Consider the following 21200-nt stretch of genomic DNA (forward strand, 5'->3'; position numbering starts at 1 on the left):
TTCATTATGGGTGACTGCCGACATAACTCAGCATTTTAAATGGATGCAGCATTGTTCACATAATGGAAGTGCATCTCCAAATTTGTCTGCTCTAATATTGCAGACGCTTGGAAAGGTTGGGCAGACAAACAGAATGGAGGCCATTAAATGAAATAAGTGGGATGTCATACTCAGGCTGATGACCAAGTTGTCCACATATGTATAATTACTAATTCAATAACATTTAAAGGGATAGTTCACCTAAAAATGAAAATTCTGTCATTAATTACTCACCCTCATGTCATTTCAAACCCGTAAGACCTTTGTTCCTCTTCAGAGCACAAAATAAGACATTTTTGATGCAATCCGAGTGCTATGACCCTGCGTAGACAGCAACACAACTGACACGCTCAAGGACCGAAAAGGCAGTAAGGACATTGTTAAAATAGTCCATGTGACATCAGTGGTTCAACTGTAATATTATGAAGCTACGAGAAAACTTTTTGTGGACAAAGAAAACAGAAATAACAACTTTATTCAACAATGTCTTCTCATGGATTATTTTAACAATGTCCTTACTACCTTTCTGGGCCTTGATCCTGACAGTTGCATTGCTGTCATTGCAAATCAGAAAGCTCTCAGATTTCAGAAATATCTTAATTTGAGTTCCAAAGATGAATGAAGGCCTTACGGGTTTGGAATGACACAAGGGTGAGTAATTAATGACAGAATTGCCATTTTTGGGTGAGCTCTCCCTTTGACCATTTCTTTGTATTTAGTTTTATGGTTAAACACAACACCTTGCAATGCAATAAAAAAAAATAGTGCATATATTTTTACAGATGCAGTGGCAAGGACCCACCACAATGACCAGATTTATAAATGCCCTGACAGTGTTGAATGCCACAGTTACAATCACAGCTGTCCTCTGTGACTGAGCAAAGGAAAGTCAAATAATAATGGAGGACACAAGGCCCCATTTAAAACACATGTCAAGCTTGCATTCCCCATGTTATCTCTAGTTTGTGTAACTGGAACGCCAGAACATTCCATAGTACCACAGGGATTATTGCTCCTTGCTCGAGTCAATGGGTGATAAGCAAGAACAACAAGCCACTGTCAAGCAGTTGGTTAAAAAAAAAAAAGTGTGGACTCTCACAGATATGCAGCGATGTAGCATTTGGACTAGCTCAGTTCCCATCCTCATATTCCAAGACCTCAACTTACTAGACAATGAAGTCATGTATTTCATGTTTTTAAATTTATTATATAGCTATATATATTTATACGAGTAGATAAAACCCTCAAGGAAAGCAAATGTTTTCCTCTGCATGGCAACTATTAAAACAGCATGTAAACTCTAGTTAAATAGTATGTAAACCAGCAGAGGTAGTGACACAAAGAGCCTCGGACAACACAATTGACCCCTGATAAGACTGGAAGTAGTCATTTAAAACTGACAACGCTGCTAAAAAAAATAGAACCATCACAGAAAATGTTAATGGTTTCCACTAAAAATACCATTACAAACCATCAACTTTTAACTATTAAAAAATGGTTTTCTGTAGTGTGTTTTGGGACATATTCCATTAGGGTTTATTGGTTTTAACAAGCCACCAATAGAAGGTGACCAATTACCAGTAGAGACCAACAGGGTCCAATACAGTTTCCCTTAAAACCAATACATGTCCCATTATAACCAGTAAAACCATTGTATGTATCTTTTGTTTTTTTCAGCAGAAATACAAAGCAGTGGAAGCAACAAATTCTGTATTATTTTCTATGTAATGGTCATCCAAAATTACTAAATGAATAAATTATTCACAGCTGTCCATTGTTATACCCAGATTATCTGAACACTCTGAACTATCTCTCATATCAGAAGGAACACTCAACACTCTTTTAGTCTCTCTCTGCCCTCCCTCTTTTTATTGACTTCCCATTTGATGACCGATGAGAAGGAGAAAGGAAGGGAGGGGAATCTCTTGTAGAGGAATTCTGCAAATTCCTGGAGGCCTCCCAAAGGCCAGCTAATAGCCATGCTCATTTTCACACAGACGGTATCAGGGAGAACTGAGAGTAACCATTTAACAAGTTTGTATGGCTCATTCCCATAGCAACCAATGAAGAAAACGAACATCGCGCAATATTCCAAATGAGCCAAGACAAAAGCCCCAAAACTGTTTGTGCTTGTTTATTTGAACAGCCGCATTCGAAAACATACGGTATACAGTACTGTCATTGGATAGCAATATTCCTTTACTGCCTGCTTATTGCCTTATTAACAATCCAGAGTTCAAAGTCAAACTAATTTGGTTATGATCATGTGTTTGTAGTTTAACAATGACTGTAATAAGGATAAAAACATTATTCCAGTTTAAAGTGTTACAGTCATGCCAAAAAATATGACTTCTGTGTCTTTAAGGATAAATTTGACCTATTAATTAGATCTATTTAAAAAAAATCAATTTAATAAATAAATAAATATTTAATAATAAAATTAAATAATATTTAAAGATAATAATAAAATAATATTTATTTTATTATTATTTTGTATTTACCAACATAATCCAGCCACTGCTTTCGTAGAAGAACATGGCTTACAAACCTACTACCACAATTCTATTTTTTTTTTCCTCCACGCTGGTAACCATGAGAACCAAACACAGCTCTGGTTGAGTTTGTATGACTAAGTACCCGGTGGTTTTCCTGCGCTCTTACGCACACTGCGTACTGTGTATGTGAGGGGCGCGCCCTGACGTAGCCACGCAGAAAAAGGGCGTTGTACTTCCATAATGAGACTCTTTAAAGCTGCTGCTCCATACAGCACATTAATCTAGTCACAGGGATCTGGACTTTGGAAATACGCAGTACTTTTGACACGAGTGGCGCGGCTACATTTCGGCGTTTTCATCCATTTTTGTGGACTTACTTTCGCTTTGCTCGCAGTAAGTTGGATTTATATTGCATTACAAACGTACCTTGCCTGTTTATGAATTATTACAAAGTCCGGAGAAGATCAGAGAGGAGAGAAAATCTTGCCTTCAGGATAAGACAAGCCCCTTTATGTTTTGGCTCATCCATACAGTGATGTCTAGGCTAGGTTTATAGAGGGATACGAATGTTGTTGCTTAATTATAATAGAGACGTTTTAAAGCATGCGTTACACTGTTTCTGCACTTGTCAACTTCGTTGTAACACTGTTTTGCGCCAAAACTGATGGTGGAAAAATGATGTACATGATGTCAACGAACTGCGTTGTGACCTGCAATTATTGGGAGATCAAGAAAGTTTTAATAAATCAAATACTAAGTTATATTTAAAAGTAACAATCAGCTTTTGACGTACTTTTTTTTTTTTTTTTTTTTTTATTTATTTATTTTTTTTTTTTAGAAAAACGCTTTAATAGTATATTGTATTATATTCAACTACAGTGAAACAAAATAAATATTTCAGAATTTAATAGTTAATAATATTTAACGTTTTAATATTATTTTGTATTGTATTCAACTACAGTGACACAAAATAAATACTATTTCATAATTTAATAATTAATATTTAAATAATTATTTATTAAAAACAACAACTTAAATACAATTGTGAAAATAATATTACAGGGCTATATTATAAAAAATAATTTGTCATTGATGTATTTTATAAATAAAATGTTTTTGTTGTACAGAACCATAAGGAAACATCATGCTGCTCCTCTTACTGGGAATCGTCGTCTTGCATGTGGCTGCACTGGTTCTGCTCTTCGTGTCAACTATAGTCAGTGTAAGTAAAGCTATTCTGATCTTAATTTATTAGATTAATATCTATCTATCTATCTGTCTATCATTTTGAAATTAACTGAATGAAATGCAATCAATTTGGAGTAGTTATTAAAATCTGAAAGAGAATATTTTGGATGTGTTTAACCCCTGCTAATGAGTATTCTTGCATCTAACAGGCATGGGTTGTTAACCCCAGCAGCAGTTCAGACCTCTGGACAAACTGCACCGCCTCTGGTTTGAATGGAGAAACCAAATGTGAGACTGCTGACACTGGAGGTAGGATTCTGCTTTATTTTTTGATTTGTTTATTGGAAATGAATCTGTGATGAAAGCAAACATATAAGGTGCAATGATATTCATTCCAAGCTAAGAAAAGTTCAGCCTCTCTGTAAGGGTTAAAGAGCCACCCTTGGTATGTTACACATAGCAGGTTATTCAAGGAGGGCTTGATCCTGGCATAACTGTCAAAGCCCCTTTGCCTGTTTACCACACTTTGTGGTGGGTGTGCCTGCTCTGCTTCACACCTCTATACTGCCATCTAGGGGTGAGAATGTAAGCGTGCAGTTTCAACCCACAACAGACCCCTCTTCAACATCAGCTCTGTATAAATAGTCTGGTTGCCGGCACTGAGCTCGGGCCCCTTGTTTGGGAGTGGAGAGTGCTGGGTTGCAAAGAGGTTTGAGAACATATGGGGTGGGGCAGAGGTAACATTCAAAGCAGATTAGATTTAGACTGATCTGTCTGTGATGGCGTAGCATCAGATCGGCATAGACTGAACATGGCGTGATGTGAGTCACACCTACGAATCGAAATGCCACAGGATGTTAAAACAAGAATGAAGGCAGTTTGAGAGAGAAACCTTTATTAGTATTAAGTTTTTGGTTGAAATACAAACTTATGTAGTCATTTTTGTCATTGTTGTCATGTGACATGTATACCAGAATATTAAAGAAATGTTGTTCTTTAATGCATGAAAAATAAAAAAAGTGCATCTTTAAGTAGCCTGCTGTTGTACATTCTCAATCAGATCACTGTTTTACTATTGGCCGTTCTTGGAGGGTGACATGATGTCATGGTTTAGAGCGGGAAACGCCTCTCTGTGCACTTTGGAAATGAGGCGGGACCAGAATGCTTTGCTGTGTTATTTCATAGCTCTCAGTGAGTTGGCGTAGCACCTATAATGTGGCGTGTTTGTTTAGGGCGTGGTGCGGGGGTGGGCACATAGGGCTTTTCTGTACCGCTCATGCACCCGCTCACGTGTCTCTGCTATGCTGCTGGAAAAAAAGACTGTTTTTCCAGTTACTCCTTAAGTTGATTTTTGATGGGCATCTAGGCTGTGAACAAAGTCTTTTTATTAATGCATAACTTGCACAGTTATGTATTGCAGTATTGCACAGAAACTTACTGCACACTACTATAAGGACAGATTAAATTGGTAGTGACAGTAGAGACTTTTACAGTATGTCTTTACAATGCAGAAAAAATGCTGTTTTTTTTCTGTTCATCAAAAAATCTAAATATTAAGCAATACGTCGTTGATTATAATAGAAATTCAAAATTAAGAAGTGTGTTTTGACACTAAATCATCTTATTGAATGATTTTTGAAGGATCATGTGACATTGAAGACTGGAGTAATGGTGCTGAAAATTCAGCTTTGCTTCACAGGAATAAATACATTTTTAAAATATATTAAAGTAGAAAACAGATATGTTGAGTTGTAATAATATTTCAGAATATTCCTCTTTCTTCTGGATTTCCAATTAAATAAATGCAGCTATTTTGAGCATAAAAGACTAGCATAATGAAATGAAATTTTCTCACTACATACGACATCAGTCACACTAATGTGTACAGTGAGTACATTAGATTCATAAATGTTTTAGATATTTTTTAGTAAGATTGTACATGCCAACATTAGCTAACATAATCAGCATAAACAATGTTTTTAAAGTCTTTTTTACAGACGTGCAATTTTGTATATTGCATTAAAAATGAACAACTGTATTTTTTTTTTATAAAGTTACATTAAATACCTTATAAAAAATGTAACTCTTATAATCTATTTCTCAATAAATGGCCATCTGACAGCATCTATATTAAGGCAAACATACTGTGCTTCAGCATTAATAGAATCATTTGAAACAAATCAATAGTGTTAAATCCAACCTGGGTTGGAAACAAGCAATCAAACCAAGTGCGAAGCCATCCTAAGATTACCTGAATGGTGTATTTTACACCGGGAGTGATGCAGAACAGCTGGCATGGCGAAGCTACTCAACACTGGCAGCTAAAGCATGCGTGAAGTCCTATTCATCATCCTGTTATAGAGAGCCATTTCATGGACCAAACCGGGGTTATGGCAGTCCAGTATTAGCGCACGAGCACGCGCCCCTGTGTTATGTTTCGCGGTGCATATTTATCATCTGTTAAGCCACATTCTTCACACCCAGGGCCATACATACCCCTCTAAATGCAAACACAAGGCCTCCGCTTTCCAAAACGAAACCTTCTGTCCTGAAATACAAATCCCTGCCTTAAACAGAAATACATAGGGTGTTGTCAAGCTCAAAACGAGTGCAGCCGCACCTTATATCAGGAAACTGCTGAAGGAAGGAAAAGATGGTCTGTTTACCTCATGTGAGAAGAGATAAACCGAGGGTAAACTTAGCAACAGTGAATAAATAGATTGTGCGAGGCGACGTGGTTCTATTTTTACTTCATTGTTGAGAAAGATTTATTGTATCATTTGCATTGTAGTAGGTGCAAAACACAGAGATAGCAGCAGAACCTAGTATTTATGGATGCATGCTAGAATAGTTACCTCACATGTTCTCTGATGAGATGTTCTGAGAGAAACAAATGCCATTTTCATAGTTGTTTCCATTTGGAGTTACGAGCATAAAACCGTTTATGGGCTTTTCTTGTCCTTTTAGGGTTATCCGTGTCTGCCTGAGCTTTACGATTTTGCTGTTAATGAGATCATTGCTAGAACTTTGGATCAGTATTGCCAGTTCCTCCCCACAAAAGTGCAGTTCAGATTTTCAAGGACTTGATCAAGTCTTTTTCTGGATGTGAGCTATGTAATATTGACTGTCTGAGGGTCTTATTTTGCACTAGGCTTTAGTAGAGGATCTGGTTCTTCTGGAGGCTGGAGTAGTGGATCTGATTTTGTTTTAATCTGTAGTAGGCCGATATGCTTCGGGTGTTTGACGGTTCTAGTAACTATAAGGGGAGCGGCAGACACAGCTGAACATGAGATGAAAGAGAGAGAGGTGGAAACCTGATGCTACAGGAATGACCCTTGGATAAGAAATAGACATGCTGGACAACCCATGCATTCCACTTATTACTGCTTGGGCACGAAAGGTAGAGACCGAGATAGAATGAGAGCTACGACACGTTCATGCTCACGCATTTTACATACTCCGTTTACATATGGACTCGTGCTGTATGATATAGAAGAACAGCAAAATGCTTCCTTGATAATGTTAAAGGAATAGCTCAGCAAATTCTGTCATTATTTAATTTTTTAGAACTATTTTTTCCAGCTGATGAAATGATAAAAACTTTGACAGTCAATCATAATCAATCCTGATTTAAAGAGGCAGATGACATTACTTCAACACATGATTTTAATAAGCAGAATTGTACAATAAACCGAAGATAAAGAAATAAGGAGGGCCAGTGTTCTGCAGAGTTTAGCTCCAACTTGCCCCAACAGTCCTGCCGGGAAGTTTCTAGTATGCATAGTAAGAGCTTGAATAGATGCTTCAGGTGTGTCTAATTGGGGTTGGAGCTAAACTCTCCAGGTCACCGGACCTCCAGGACAGAGTTTGGGCACCCCTGGCCTAAACAGACCTGATACAAGCATAGAATCACATCACATAAAATTCTTACCAAACTTCCTAAAAATATTACCAAGAGGTAGAAGATAGATAATAAGAGAGGACCCAAAACAGACCCCTGTGGGACCCCAGTAGTAACATTTGAAGTTTACTTTGATGTAAACTGCTTCAGCTGTACAAATTGAGTACGACCTGTTAGATAACTTTACAATGAAACAATCAACACTGAACAACTATAAAGGTTGTTGTAGCCTAAACAGGCCTGATACAACCATACAAGAAATCACATAAAAGTTTTACTACTATTTAGTTTTTGAAGATTTTATGTAAGCCACTTTTTAAATCTTGGCTATACAATCTGAGAGGATAAATTCATGGAGGAAAGGTAGTGGTGGGTTTGGAGGACAGGTAAAGTCGGGTTTCATCAGCATAGCAGTGGAACTGATTACCAAACTTCCTAAAAATATTACCAAGAGGTAGAAGATAAATAATAAGAGAGGACCCAAAACGGAGCCCTGTGGGACCCCAGTAGTAACATTTGAAGCCTTTGATGTAAACTGCATCAGCTGTATAAATTGAGTACGGCCCGTTAGATACAGTAACTTTACAATGAAACAATCAACACTGAACAACTATAAAGATTGTTATAGCCAAAACAGACCTGATACAACCATACAAGCAATCACATAAAAGTGTTACTACTATTTAGTTTTTGAAGATTTTATGTAAGCCACTTTTTAAAGCTTGGCTATACAATCTGAGAGCAGTGGAACTGATTACCAAACTTAAAAATATTACCAAGAGGTAGAAGATGAGTAATAAATAAGAGAGAACCCAAAACTGAGCCCTGTGGAACCCCAGTAGTAACATATGAAGGCTTTGATATAAACTGCTTCAGCTGTGCAAATTAAGTATGACCCGTTAGATAACTTTACAATGAAACAATCAACATTAAACCACAATAATCATTATTATAGACTAAACAGACCCTGTACAAGCATACAAGCAATCACTTAAAGGTCTTTACACTATTTCATTTTTGAAGATTTGACGTAAACTACTTTTAAATCTGAGAGAACAGACTGAGGAAAAGTAGAGGTTGGTTTGGAGGACAGGTAAAGTTGGTGTTTAATAGCATAGCAGTGGAACTGAATACTAGACTTCTAAAATAATAAAAGATAAATAAATAAGAGAGGACCCAAAACTGAGCCCTGTGGGACCCCAGTAGTAACATTTGAATGCTTTGATGTAAACTGCTTCACCTGTACAAATTGAATACGACCTGTTAGATAAGATCATATTCACTGTCATAATTACATAATGACTTTCTTCTGTAGAACACAAAAGATATTTAAAAAAAAAAAAAAGTTTTGTGTCCACACACTGATAAAAATAAAAATTACAAAAGGGTTTTTTTTTTTTTACTGTGATGCCATTGGAGAACCATTTTGAGTTCCCAAAAGAAACTTTTAGCAAATGGTTATTTAAAGAACTTGGTGTTTCTTAGTGTGAAGAGCATTTTGTTAATCTAAAGAATCTTTTTTCCTCAGGTTTCATGGATTTTAAAGGTTCTTTATGGAACTATAGATGAACCTTTATTTTTAAGAGTGCAGAATTAAAGTCAAAAGTTTTGGACCCCAATGACTTTCCTAGTATGGGCAAAACAGTTGAAACATTCTAGATTTTTTTTTATTATTATTATTATTATTTATATATAATTCATAATACAGTAGTCAGCATTTGAAGTTGATCCAAAAAGTTCATCATAGTTGTCCTAAGACAAAAACGGGTATTCTTTTGGTTCTAGGACCAAACTTTGATGAAAGGTTTTGATCCACTTCAGATGTTGACCATGTGTTTTTAAATTTAATAAAAGACAAAGTCATACCAGTTTTAAACAAAATGAATGAGTAAATGATGACAGAATTTGCATTTTAGGTGAAGTATCCCTTTAAAACTCTGTTGAGGATAACAATGGCAAAACAAAAACACACTGAACAATTTGTACATAATAGGACATTCCAAAACCAGAAAACACGCTAAACATTAAACTAAAACATCTGCCATGGCATTCCTCATTAATCCTAAACTCCCTCAAACCAGTCTCGCAGCACGCTATTGACTTTGCTGATGGAAGAACTTATTGTCCAAAGCTTTTGCCTTGCAAATAAGTCTACAGTAACCTTCAACTGTTTTTTTGCAAAGAAATTAATACTTTTATTCAGCAAGGACCAATTAAATATACACTAAAATACCTTTTATTTCAAATAAATGCTGTTCTTGTAAGCTTTCAGTTTTACAGGTTATTTCAAAAATATTACTGTTTTTACTGTTTTTTTAAATCAAAGAATTGCAGATTGGTGAGAATAAGAGACTTACAGAAGATTTAAAGCATAAGAAAATTTAAAAAGTCTTCCAGTCCTCAAACTTGTGATGGGCATTGTATGTGCAAAGCGAGTAAAATGTTTCCTAATGGAAACATTTACTTTCCTGTCCACACATGTAAAAGGGTGGAATAGCTCTGATGCAGGAGAAAAATGACACACAGGGGGCTTTTAAAGCCATCAAATGTAGGTAATACAGAGTTAATGGTCCTCCTTGTAAGTTGCCGTGTTATGGTCCTGGGACGTCAAGAGTGGATCAATATCAGGTGCTGGTAACCTGCTAAGAGCTTTTAGGAACCAAAACCTCATTATGTGATTGCACAATGCATTAAGAGTTCCTGGATTCTCCAGTGCACTTTATATCCATGAAACAGCCATCAAAACTTTAGATGCAACTTATTGGCAACAACAAGAGTTCATTATATTTGATGTTTTGTTTTTTGCAGACTCACCTCTATCATTATCAATAATACATAGATATCTAAGTGCACGTCTCCAATTGCACAGCATTGTAAAAGTGCAACTACCGGTACTGTTGTGATCGATCGAGAAAAGAAAATAATGACTGTTTATTGTCCATTCGTGTTCATTTAAAATGACCATCTCATTCCCAGGAGCAAAGGTTTTTATTTCTGCAGCTCAAACTGCCCTAAGTGGTTTAATGCACTAATGTTTTGAAATGCTTTCTGTCTTTCAGTTTGGATCCAGGCAGTCCAAGCCCTCATGATCCTGTCAATCATCTTCAGCTTCCTGTCTCTCTTCCTGTTCTTCTGCCAGCTCTTTACTCTTCAGAAGGGCGGACGCTTCTTCCTCACTGGAGCATTCCAGATCTTTGCTAGTGAGTATCATGACGTCACATGAATGTCAATGGATCAATTAGGCTGTTTGCAGATGCTAATGAGATTGTCACGACACGCTGACACGCTCATGCAGCGTTAATGCACCCAAAGTATTTGCAGATGACATGAAGAAGAGCAATAAATTGCATATGCATTTAAGCTAGCTGGCTCAGGTGATCTGAGATCAATTACCATTTATTAATAAAAGATTATCTATGAAGCATCTACTGATCTTCTCTGTTCCTATGGAGGTGTATTTGCTTTCATTCAGCTAGATGAAAAGACCTTTGGCCTTAGTCTAATGAGTCCTGTCAACTCTCATTAAACCATAGACGGCGCAGGAAACCCTTTAATGCACTCACATCCTGCAGATAATTTGGTTATGATTTATTAAGATTAAATCATGCAGCACGCAGGGATATAAATACGCACGAGCACCATTTATGATAAACAATACGTGTAAGAGATCAGATATGGAGTTTTACTGTTGTAACTAGAGCTAATGTAAAATGATAGCTCTCATTAGAAATGTTTAATTAAATTCTCAGCTCTTTGAGATGTAATGAAGACGGAGTATTATTAGAGATCATTACTGTGCTTGGAATGAATAGTTTTGTGGGCGCCACGAACGCTTGATCTTTCAGTACGTACTGAGGGCTTTTAAAGTTCATATCTGTGACTTGCATCAGAGAGGATGGACGTTAATTGAAAGCTAAATGTCAGAGGGGAGACGAGGGTGTAAACAGCACAAAGCCAGACAGTTACAGGTGCCCACTGAGTTGGCACCGGATACACAGACGCTGCCACAAGATGAAATGTCAAGAGTGGCACTCTGGAGGTGGTCTGTGGTCTGTCCGACATAAAAGAAAGTGCTGAAAGTGCTTTGTCATATTTCCACCCTCTCATGCATACCGTATAGTCAAGACTCCGGCAAAAACAGTATTACTCAGGTGAATGTTACTTAGTAAATATTATAAAGAGGTAAAAAAAAAAAAATAAAGACCTCATTCTCAGTTACAATACATCATTTTGGACATTCAATGTAAAATTCTGACTACAAAAGCGTTCCCTAAATTTCTAATATCAGTATTAAAGAATAATAGGTACCACTTTACAATAAGGTTCATTAGTTAACATTTGTTAACTACATTAGTTAACATGAACTAAGAATAAACGATACCTCTACAGCATTTATTAATCTTAATGTTAATTTCATCATTTACTAATGCATTATTAACATCACAAGTTGCGTTTATTAATATTAGTTAATGCACTGTGAAATAACATGAACAAACAATGACCTACTGTATTTTTATTAACTAACATTAAAAAAGATTAATAAATAGTGTAATAAATGTATTGTTCATTGTCCGTTCATGTTAGTTAATTCATTAATGTTAACAAATGATACCTTATTGTAAAGTGTCACTGAATAATAATATTAATATATTATTATATTATATGTTATATATAAAGCCATCATTCTCAATTACAATAAACATTTTTGGATATTCAGTGTAAAATTCTGACTACAAAAGTGTTCCCTAAGTTTCTAATATTAGAGAATAATAATATAAATATATTATGTATTTTAAATAAAAATAATAACATAATGAAATTTAATAAATAAATAAATAATTAAATTAAAAAGTGTTACTGAATAATAATATTAATATATCTTGTATTTTTAATAAAAATAATACAACAAAAAAATGCTAAATTAATAAATAAATAAATAAAATATACTACTACTACTATTTTTAAGTAAATAATATATATATTAAAAAAATAATAATAATGCATGAATTAGATCAAAAGTGACACAAAGAAAAGTGTTTCTTTTGAACTTTGCCCATCAAGGAATATTAATAATGTTAATATATTATGTATTTTAAATAAAAATAACAACACAATGAAAATAAAAGTATTATATAAATAAATAAATAAATAATGTGTGTGCATGAGAGTCTCTGTTTTCAGCATTGATAATAATAAGAAATGTGTCTTTATTACGTTTCTGTAGGATCATGTGACACTGAAGACAGGAGTAATGCTGAACATTCAAATAAATAACATTTTAAAATATAATAAAATAGAAAACAGTTTTTTTAAATTGTAATAATATTTCACAGTTTTTACTGCATTCTTTGATCAAATATATTAAGTCTTGATGAGCATAAAAGATTAGATTCTATACCAAATAACATCAGTTATTTTTTGCATTTCTAGACACTTAATTTTTCTCGTCTTCGTCTTCCCCCAGGTCTTTTCGTAATGAGTGGAGCTATCATTTATACGGTAATGAACCACGAATGGGTCGCTACAAGCGAGTCCTACGGCTTTTCCTACATCCTGGCCTGGGTAGCCTTCCCTCTGGCGTTCATAAGCGGCTTAATCTACGTCATCTTGAGAAAACGAGAGTGAGGTGGCACCACCATCTAGTGGCCGCCACCTGCAAGTACAGCTTTGAAGCCAAAGTATTGCACTGCATCCACCAAGAAGTGAAATCACGCAGTATCTTCACCCGGGGGGGGTCAGTCAAAATCAACCCCACCGCCACCCCCGAAAAGACATATTCAATACTGTCATCATTTGAAGATGTGTATATAGTATCTTTGGTTTAAAACCTATTTATAACACTTTTTACATATATGTACATAGTATTTTATGTTTGCTCTGTTGACAAAGAACCTCGGACAGCTTTTCGTTTAGCTAATTAAGTGCCTAGAGTGCGTGTTTGTCGCAGAAATGTGCATCATTAGCCATAATGTGTGTCTGTGTCAATTTTTCCTTCCTTATAAGGCCAAAAATACTTAAAAAGGTTTTCGATGTATTTTAACCAAAGTGCATGTATTAAATTATAGAAAGGAAGGGTTTTCAATGAAGCTGCGTTGAGAATTCATAGATGAAGTAACTTAAACACCATAGTTAGATCTGCAATTTAAAAAGCTTTATTTTTTTGTTTTTTGTTTTTTTTCAACAAAAATGGTGCTATGTATTTACCATTCCTTTAACTAATAGCCATTTAGATTTTATTTAGAAAGACATAACATGACTGAAAGCCAAAATCAGAACGCCACTGAATATTTTGTGCTTGTGCCTATAACATAATGCTGTATATACAGTACTCACCAAAAAGGTTCATTTTATAATAAAACAAACAAAATGTGTTCTGAGTAGCATGTGGTTATTAGTCTAGATTTGGGAGATTGTAATGGAGGAATTGTAGTGAAAGACATGGAACTAGTTGGATTTCTAAAGTTACTTTTAAGAGCAGTATTAGCAGTAGGATTTGCGAAATAAATGTTGCATTGAAATCCAAATACAATTCAAATGTGTAATGTGTAATGCATTCGATCACTTGTTAGATGTTATTATAATTGGGGCATTACAGCTGAGGCGAACGCCCTGCATTTTCAAATCAAACATGCATAAAAATATCAGCTAAACATGAAACGACGGTAATTTTTTTCATGCATCAAAACGACAGCTTACAATCCTCTATATAAACAATATATCCAGAAAAGCATATTTAAAAGCATCAAAGTGGCAGGTAGAAATGCTATGAACTGACCACTTTTAACATGATGGTGGACGCGTCGTAACACCTGCATGCATGGAAACATTTTCAATACTTGAAATCTAACATGCTGCAATGTCTACCCTTTTGAGATGCTCTGTTTCTACTCACATAACTCACAGTAATTCACAATGTACTGTAATAGCATGTGATTGTATTAAAAGAGAAACGTATTACTTACAATCAAAGGCCCTGTTCTGAGGACCATGTATTAGATTGCTTTACTCCAAAAACAATAAATGATGTTGAACATGTTGCCTGTTTTCATGGTTGTAATAGCTTGAGGAATGTTTCACTAAATCCCCTTCTGTTTTTTTCTGTGACTGAACAAACGCAGAATAATTTATTTTACTTGCAATAAATCAGTTTGTCACTTTTATTTTCTTTTTTTGTGTGTGTAAAGGGATTTCTGTATGTAGCAATTAATAATCCCCTTAAAAATATTAATATATAATCAACATGTGGTCTGTTTTAACATGGGACCAACACTAGAAAAAAGTTGCATGTGCTCATTTCCCAAAATTACACTACTTTATACTGCAATCGTTACTTGACATCAGACTAAAACCTGAAATACATTTAAAAAAAATAATAATAGTCAAATTGTTATTTGATCTGGCTAAACAGTTGTAAACAGTGTAATATCTGTATTTAATTGAATGTCGTGGTGCTCCTTCTCAAAACACCTGTACTGTAAGTCGTGTCTGAAGGAGTGTGAGCTCTGATGAAGACTGTTCATACATAAGAACCCAACTCTGTGCCTCTGACTCGCTTCTCTTATGAAAGCTTGTGTTTGTGTGTTCATTAAAAGCTATTAAAAAGAAATACTGCTTGGCAGAAAATTGTCTCTCTTTTTACTTTGTGCATCCGCTGGGTCGTGATCCAAAAATGTCAATGGTTTTGACAGCAAATAATCAAATACAATGCAAATAATAAAATAACTTCTAAAAAGATAAGCCTATGAATATGAAATGTGACCCTGGACCACAAAACCAGTCATAAGTAGCATGGGTATATTTGCAGAAATAACCAACAATACATTGTATGGGTCAAATTATACATTTTTCTTTTATGACAAAAAAACATTAGGTAACATTAAGTAAAAATCATGTTCCATGAAGATAATTTTTAAATTTATTAAATATTAAATATATGAAAACTTAATTTTTGATTAGTAATATGCATCCTAAGAACTTCATTTGGACAACTTTAAAGGCGACTTTCCCAATATTTTGATTTTTTTGCACCCTCAGATTCAAGATTTTCAAATAGTTGTATTTCGGCCAAATATTGTCCTATCATAACAAAGCATACATCCATGGAAAACTTATTTATTTAGCTTTCAGGTGATGTATACATCTCAATTTCTCAGAAAATTGTCAAAATTGGGCAATAAAGCGTTACTTGAAAAGTAAAAAATGACGTTCTGAGGACATTCAGAAACATGTTTTCATAAGATTAACTGGGACTCTGAGACAGTGAATGCAGATATCTGACAACCACAGCTCACTAAAGTGTACAGAGACACTAAACTTATCACTAGATAGAAAAAAAATACTATTAAACATGTTAAATGTTAGATAACATGTTACAAAAAAGCCATTAAGAGTGTTTTCCCCAAGAGCCTAATTATTCTCCAAAGCATATCCTGCTGCCCTCTAGTGATTCATGGTAAATTTGTATGATGACGTGCAATAAACTTCTGACACATCATTCTCACAAAAAGAGTTAAAGACTAAAAGAGTTTAGGAACAAAATAGCTTGGGGAAAAAGGGACGAGAAAGAAAATGTCACAGACCATTTCACAAGGTGTCACAGTCCATTTAATCTAATTACACTGTTCACGAAATCATCAGCAGTGGAATCATCAGTCTTCATTTAGCTGGACTTTGTTTGCTGGGTGAATTTTTCACGTTCTGTAAAATCACTGAACAAAACGTGAAAAGGGGGAATTTCCTGTTCACATTTTATAATAGAATTAATCAGCAGGAGATAAATGTGTGTTCAGGTTTACATTAAAAATATACAAACATAACTATATAGTATTTATATAAATACAACAGCTGCATTTATTTATTTATTTATTTATTTATTTATTATACATATAAATGCATGTAAATTATTTATTATTTATACTGCATTTTTTGCAATTCAATTTTTGCGATATTTATTTACTTACTGTAAATATAAATACATGTATTTTATTTTATTTATAAATACAACAATTGCATTTTCTGCAATGTCATTTTTGCAATATTTATTTACTTACTAACTATATAAATGCATATTTTATTATATTGCATTTTTGCAATGCATTTCTTGCAATATTTATTTATTTATTTATTTTTATTTACTAACTATACATATAAATGCATATAAAAATATTTATATTGCATTTTTTGCCATGCAATTTTTGCAATATTTATTTAATTACTTACTATAAATATAAATACATGTAAAATACTTTATTTTATTTATAAATACAACAACTGCTTTTTATGGCATGTAGTTTTTGTCATATTTATTTATTTATTTATTTACTTTACCACTATAAATATAAATCTGTGAAAAATATTTCATTTATAAATACAACTATTGCATTTTTGCAGTATGTACCGACTTACTATATAAATGCATGTAAAATATTTTATCTACTATAAATATAAATACATGTAAAATATTTTATTTTATTTATAAATACAACAATTGCATTTTTTGGAATTTTTTCAGCGTTCATTACTATAAATATATTTTATTATTTTTTTCATAATATTAAAATTTATGAATTTTTTTGCAATTTTTATTTATTTGTTTACTTACTAACTATATAAATGCATGTAGAATATTTTATTTATATTGCATTTTTTGCTATATAATTTTCTGCAATATTAATTTATTTACTTTATTATAAATACAAATGCATGTAGTAATATTTTATTTATAAATACAACAATGACATTTTTTGCAATATTTATTTATTTATTTACTATATAAATGCATGTAAAATATATTATTTTCATCTGAACTTTAATTAAAAAAAAAAAAAAAAAAAAAAAAAAAAAAACAACAACCTCAAAACACATGCTCCTTTATTTACCCATAAATTATAGATATAAATACTCATAATGACTATTTAAAGGAATCAGATGATGTTGGGCTCTCTTGGGAGCATCTCTGTAAGGCAGACAAATTAATATTACCCATGTGTCTTATCTTATAATGATGGTAATTAATGTATGTGACCACAAAATCCCTGCAACTTAAGCCTGTCAGAATGATTTGCTGCACCCCGTCCACTTTCCAATAGCCCTAATCCTTATGAAGATCTGGAGATGTTGCATGTTACAGAGAAAATACTTTAAAAAAAAAAAAAAAAAAAAAAAAAAAAGAGATTAGGTAATAAAACTAAAGATTCTGGTATAAACAAAAAAAAATGATATGCAGATGTTCACATAACTGTAGTGAGCAAAGCTAATAGGTGGCCTGAAAAGGATTTTATTGATTCAAAACAGAACACAAACACTTTTTAAGAGTCGATACATGAACACAACAGGATAGTAAACACATCCCGCCAGCTTTAGACAGCACAGGCTTTGTTTATGCCCCGTACGTCCCTCCTCTGTCGCCACCGTAATTGTTTACGTCCTCCGGGTCAAGAACGAGACTACAAAATAATGACATTATCCATCGTGTCCCTCTCAGTCTCCTCTGCCCCCCGCCCATGTCTCAAGCCTTTAATTCTACCCACCCAATGTCATTAACGCCTCCGCTATCCATTCTCCAGTCTTCAGGGAGATAATATTCCTTAATTTCTGGAACACAATGGGAAGGGACGCAAACAGAAGGTCCACCTTAATCTATCAGGCCTCCTTCAGTGGCTCTGAAGCTCCCTGTGACAGGCATAGCATCGCTGGACCATGGACCACGGGACAAGAGACACAATTAAACCTCATGAAATGCAAATGGGGCCTTTTTTTAAGGCAAAGGAGGGGGTTATTTTTTTGCCTGAAACCACCATCTGCTGGCTATCATCTGCACAAAGCATCATCGGGTCGGGAAATTTGTAGCTTTAATATTTTTTCACGTTAATTAAAAAAAGAAGCGGCTTACGAGTACACAGCTGGTTTCGATCAGGAGAGCGAACCTTCTGCGGTTTGACCCCTCGTACACGTGCGCGCAAGGTCTAATATGAACTTTCTGCCATACTTGAGAAAAAGGACTGCACATAAATATTTTAGAATTTATATATTAAATATTTTAGTCAGTATAAGTAAGAAAACAAATTTAAAAAATGCAGTTTTGATGAGAACAGACGTCTTTCAAACGATTCCAAATTGTATTTATTTATTTAGAACGATTATACTTTTTTTTTTTTTTTTTTTTTTTTTTTTTTACTTTTTGAAAATGTACTGGCCATAAATATTTTAGACTTTATATATGAAATATTTTAGTAAGAACGAAAATAAATAAATAAATAAAGTTTTGATGAGAACATGCTTCTTTCAAATGATTCCAAACCATAATAATAATAATAATAATAATAATAATAATAATAATAATACATTTATTTATTTATTTAGCCATTAACTTTTTTTTGCACTTTTTGAAAATACACTGGGCATAAATATTTTGGAATTTAATTTTAGTGATAGTAAGTAAGCGAGTAAATAAATAAATAAATGTCTTAATAATAATAATAATAATAATAATAATTATTATAATTATTATTATTAATATTATTATTATATAGTTTTAAATAATTTGAAAGAAGTCTGTTCTCATCAAAAATGCATTTATTTATTTATATTTGTTCGTTTGTATGGAAACCATATTTATTTATTTATTTGTTTTTGTTTTGTTGAAACTTTTTGAAGATGTACTGGCCATAAATATTTTGGAATTTCAGTTTAGAGAAAGTAAGTAAATTATTATTAATATTTCTACTATTATTATTGTTCATTATTATTATTATTGTTATATAACATATATTATTTGTTCTCTCAAAACTGCATTTATTTAATCAAAAATACAGTAAAAACAGTAATTAAACCTTTTTACAAATTGATGACATTTTCTATTTCCTTTAATAAGAAATTATTTTTTGTGGTTTTGGGGTTTTTTTGTGTGTGTGTTTTATTTTTTTGCATTCAAAAGTTTGATTTTTTTTTAAATAATAAATTAATACTTTTATACAGCAAAGATGCATCAGCTTGATCAAAAGAAGAAAAGATGTTTAATTTTTAGGGTTTTTTTTAATTATTTGATCAGAAATACAGTAAAAACAGTAATACTGTGATATAATACAATTTAAAAGAACTGTCTTTGATTCTGAAATAGTATTATATATTTTACCAAATTACTTCTAAGCCACACCAGATGTTTCCTTTAATAGTCAGTTTACATGTCTATGATTGGAATTGGCAAGGTACTTCATTTACTTTCCAAAAAGCCTCAAAAAAGACAAATATATACACGCACACGCCAATGCATAAACGCATTTATACGCTTATAAACAATCTGGACAAACATCCCTTGACCCTTAACACATGCACAAACATCTACTTTCACTAACACACACACACACAGCACCTCATATCAAAGGTGACCCTCGCACTATTGGCCCGGTCCCCCAGCGGCTTCATAAATCCCGTAATATGCGTGTGCTTGTTCAGAACCTGATCCCTCCTCACCCAGAGGTCATCCGCGAGCTGTACCCCAGAAACACGTCTGGACGCGGGCCTTCCCCAGGGCGCCGTTCCACCAGGGTCAGAATGGACCTGCTGTTTTATTTTCTCTCCTCCTCCTCCGTCCGCTGCTGCAAACGTTCATTCTTCACCGTCACAAAAGGCCTTTCGCTCCATAGGCCCCAGATTTGCCCCCGAGTGGCCCGATCGCAGGGTTTCAAGGTCAAGACCAGGCTGAAGGTCATCAAAGCCAGATCTGCCCTCTGTGCTGCGGTCTGTCCATCATGGTGTCCAGATGAAGGAAGCACTCACCGCTTATGGACTTTCAGACTAAATCGAACCCATTCAGCGCCATCTATCATACTCAATCACGCTAATGCATGAGAACAGACGATCTGCTTATAATAAAGGCTTTGAAAGGAGAGAATTCAGGGGTGATGAGACGGACAATATATTTCCTCTGTTTAACACTCAAACTATGATGAATTAGGCAAAGTGGCAAGACGCCGTCTTAAAGGAACAGTTCAGCCAAAACTGAAGCTTTTGTCATCATTTACTCACCCTTGTGTCTTGTGAAGCACAAAAGGACTCATTTAAAGCAGAATATCCAAGCTTTTGCTGTTTCGCTTTTGTCCATATAATGAAAGCGAATAGTAACAATGGCTGTCAAACAAGATTTTTCATGAACAACACCTTAAATTTGATTAATTTCATTACAAAATCTAATAATTCATGTGTACATCATGTGGATTATGTTTATTATGCATTTATGGTGTTTATTTTTTTTAGTCCTTTCAGGGGCATCAATGTTAATGTAAATGAAAAGTATAATGATGGATTAAAAAAAAATCTGTTAACAAAAACAAACAAACGAAAAAATATTACTGGGAAAAACTGAAACTAAAATACATTTTCATTAAAAAAAAAAACAGAACTTAATTTTCATTTTAGGAATATTATATATTATATAACATTTTAATAACTAAGAATTTTAAAAAGATTTTTTAATATACGTAATATTTTAACCCCAATTTGCACATGAACTTTGGCAGCTATAAAATGTTAAAACTAGTACACAACAGCAAATAAATAAATAAGTAAATAAAAATTGT

At 33.8% G+C, this 21200-nt stretch overlaps 1 protein-coding gene across 1 annotated transcript; it reads left to right on the forward strand.

Moving 5' to 3' along the window:
• Positions 1 to 2759: 2759 nt before the first annotated feature.
• On the forward strand, positions 2760 to 14783 carry pmp22b (peripheral myelin protein 22b). The gene is made up of 5 exons (XM_051124222.1): positions 2760 to 2927; positions 3662 to 3756; positions 3932 to 4031; positions 10683 to 10823; positions 13088 to 14783. Exons 2-5 carry the CDS (start codon positions 3679 to 3681, stop codon positions 13246 to 13248), a joined length of 480 nt encoding a protein of 159 aa, XP_050980179.1. The 5' UTR covers positions 2760 to 2927; positions 3662 to 3678; the 3' UTR covers positions 13249 to 14783.
• The last annotated feature ends 6417 nt before the right edge of the window (positions 14784 to 21200 follow it).

Source organism: Labeo rohita, chromosome 12 (assembly GCF_022985175.1).
Source record: "Labeo rohita strain BAU-BD-2019 chromosome 12, IGBB_LRoh.1.0, whole genome shotgun sequence".
NCBI lineage: Eukaryota > Metazoa > Chordata > Actinopteri > Cypriniformes > Cyprinidae > Labeo > Labeo rohita.

Excerpts from the sequence above, each read along its gene's own strand:
- pmp22b (XM_051124222.1), top strand. The coding sequence starts at position 3,679 with ATGCTGCTCCTCTTACTGGGAATCGTCGTCTTGCATGTGGCTGCACTG. Across the intron at positions 4,032-10,682 it reads TGAGACTGCTGACACTGGAG|TTTGGATCCAGGCAGTCCAA; the intron begins GTAGGATTCTGC and ends TCTGTCTTTCAG. Across the intron at positions 10,824-13,087 it reads AGCATTCCAGATCTTTGCTA|GTCTTTTCGTAATGAGTGGA; the intron begins GTGAGTATCATG and ends GTCTTCCCCCAG.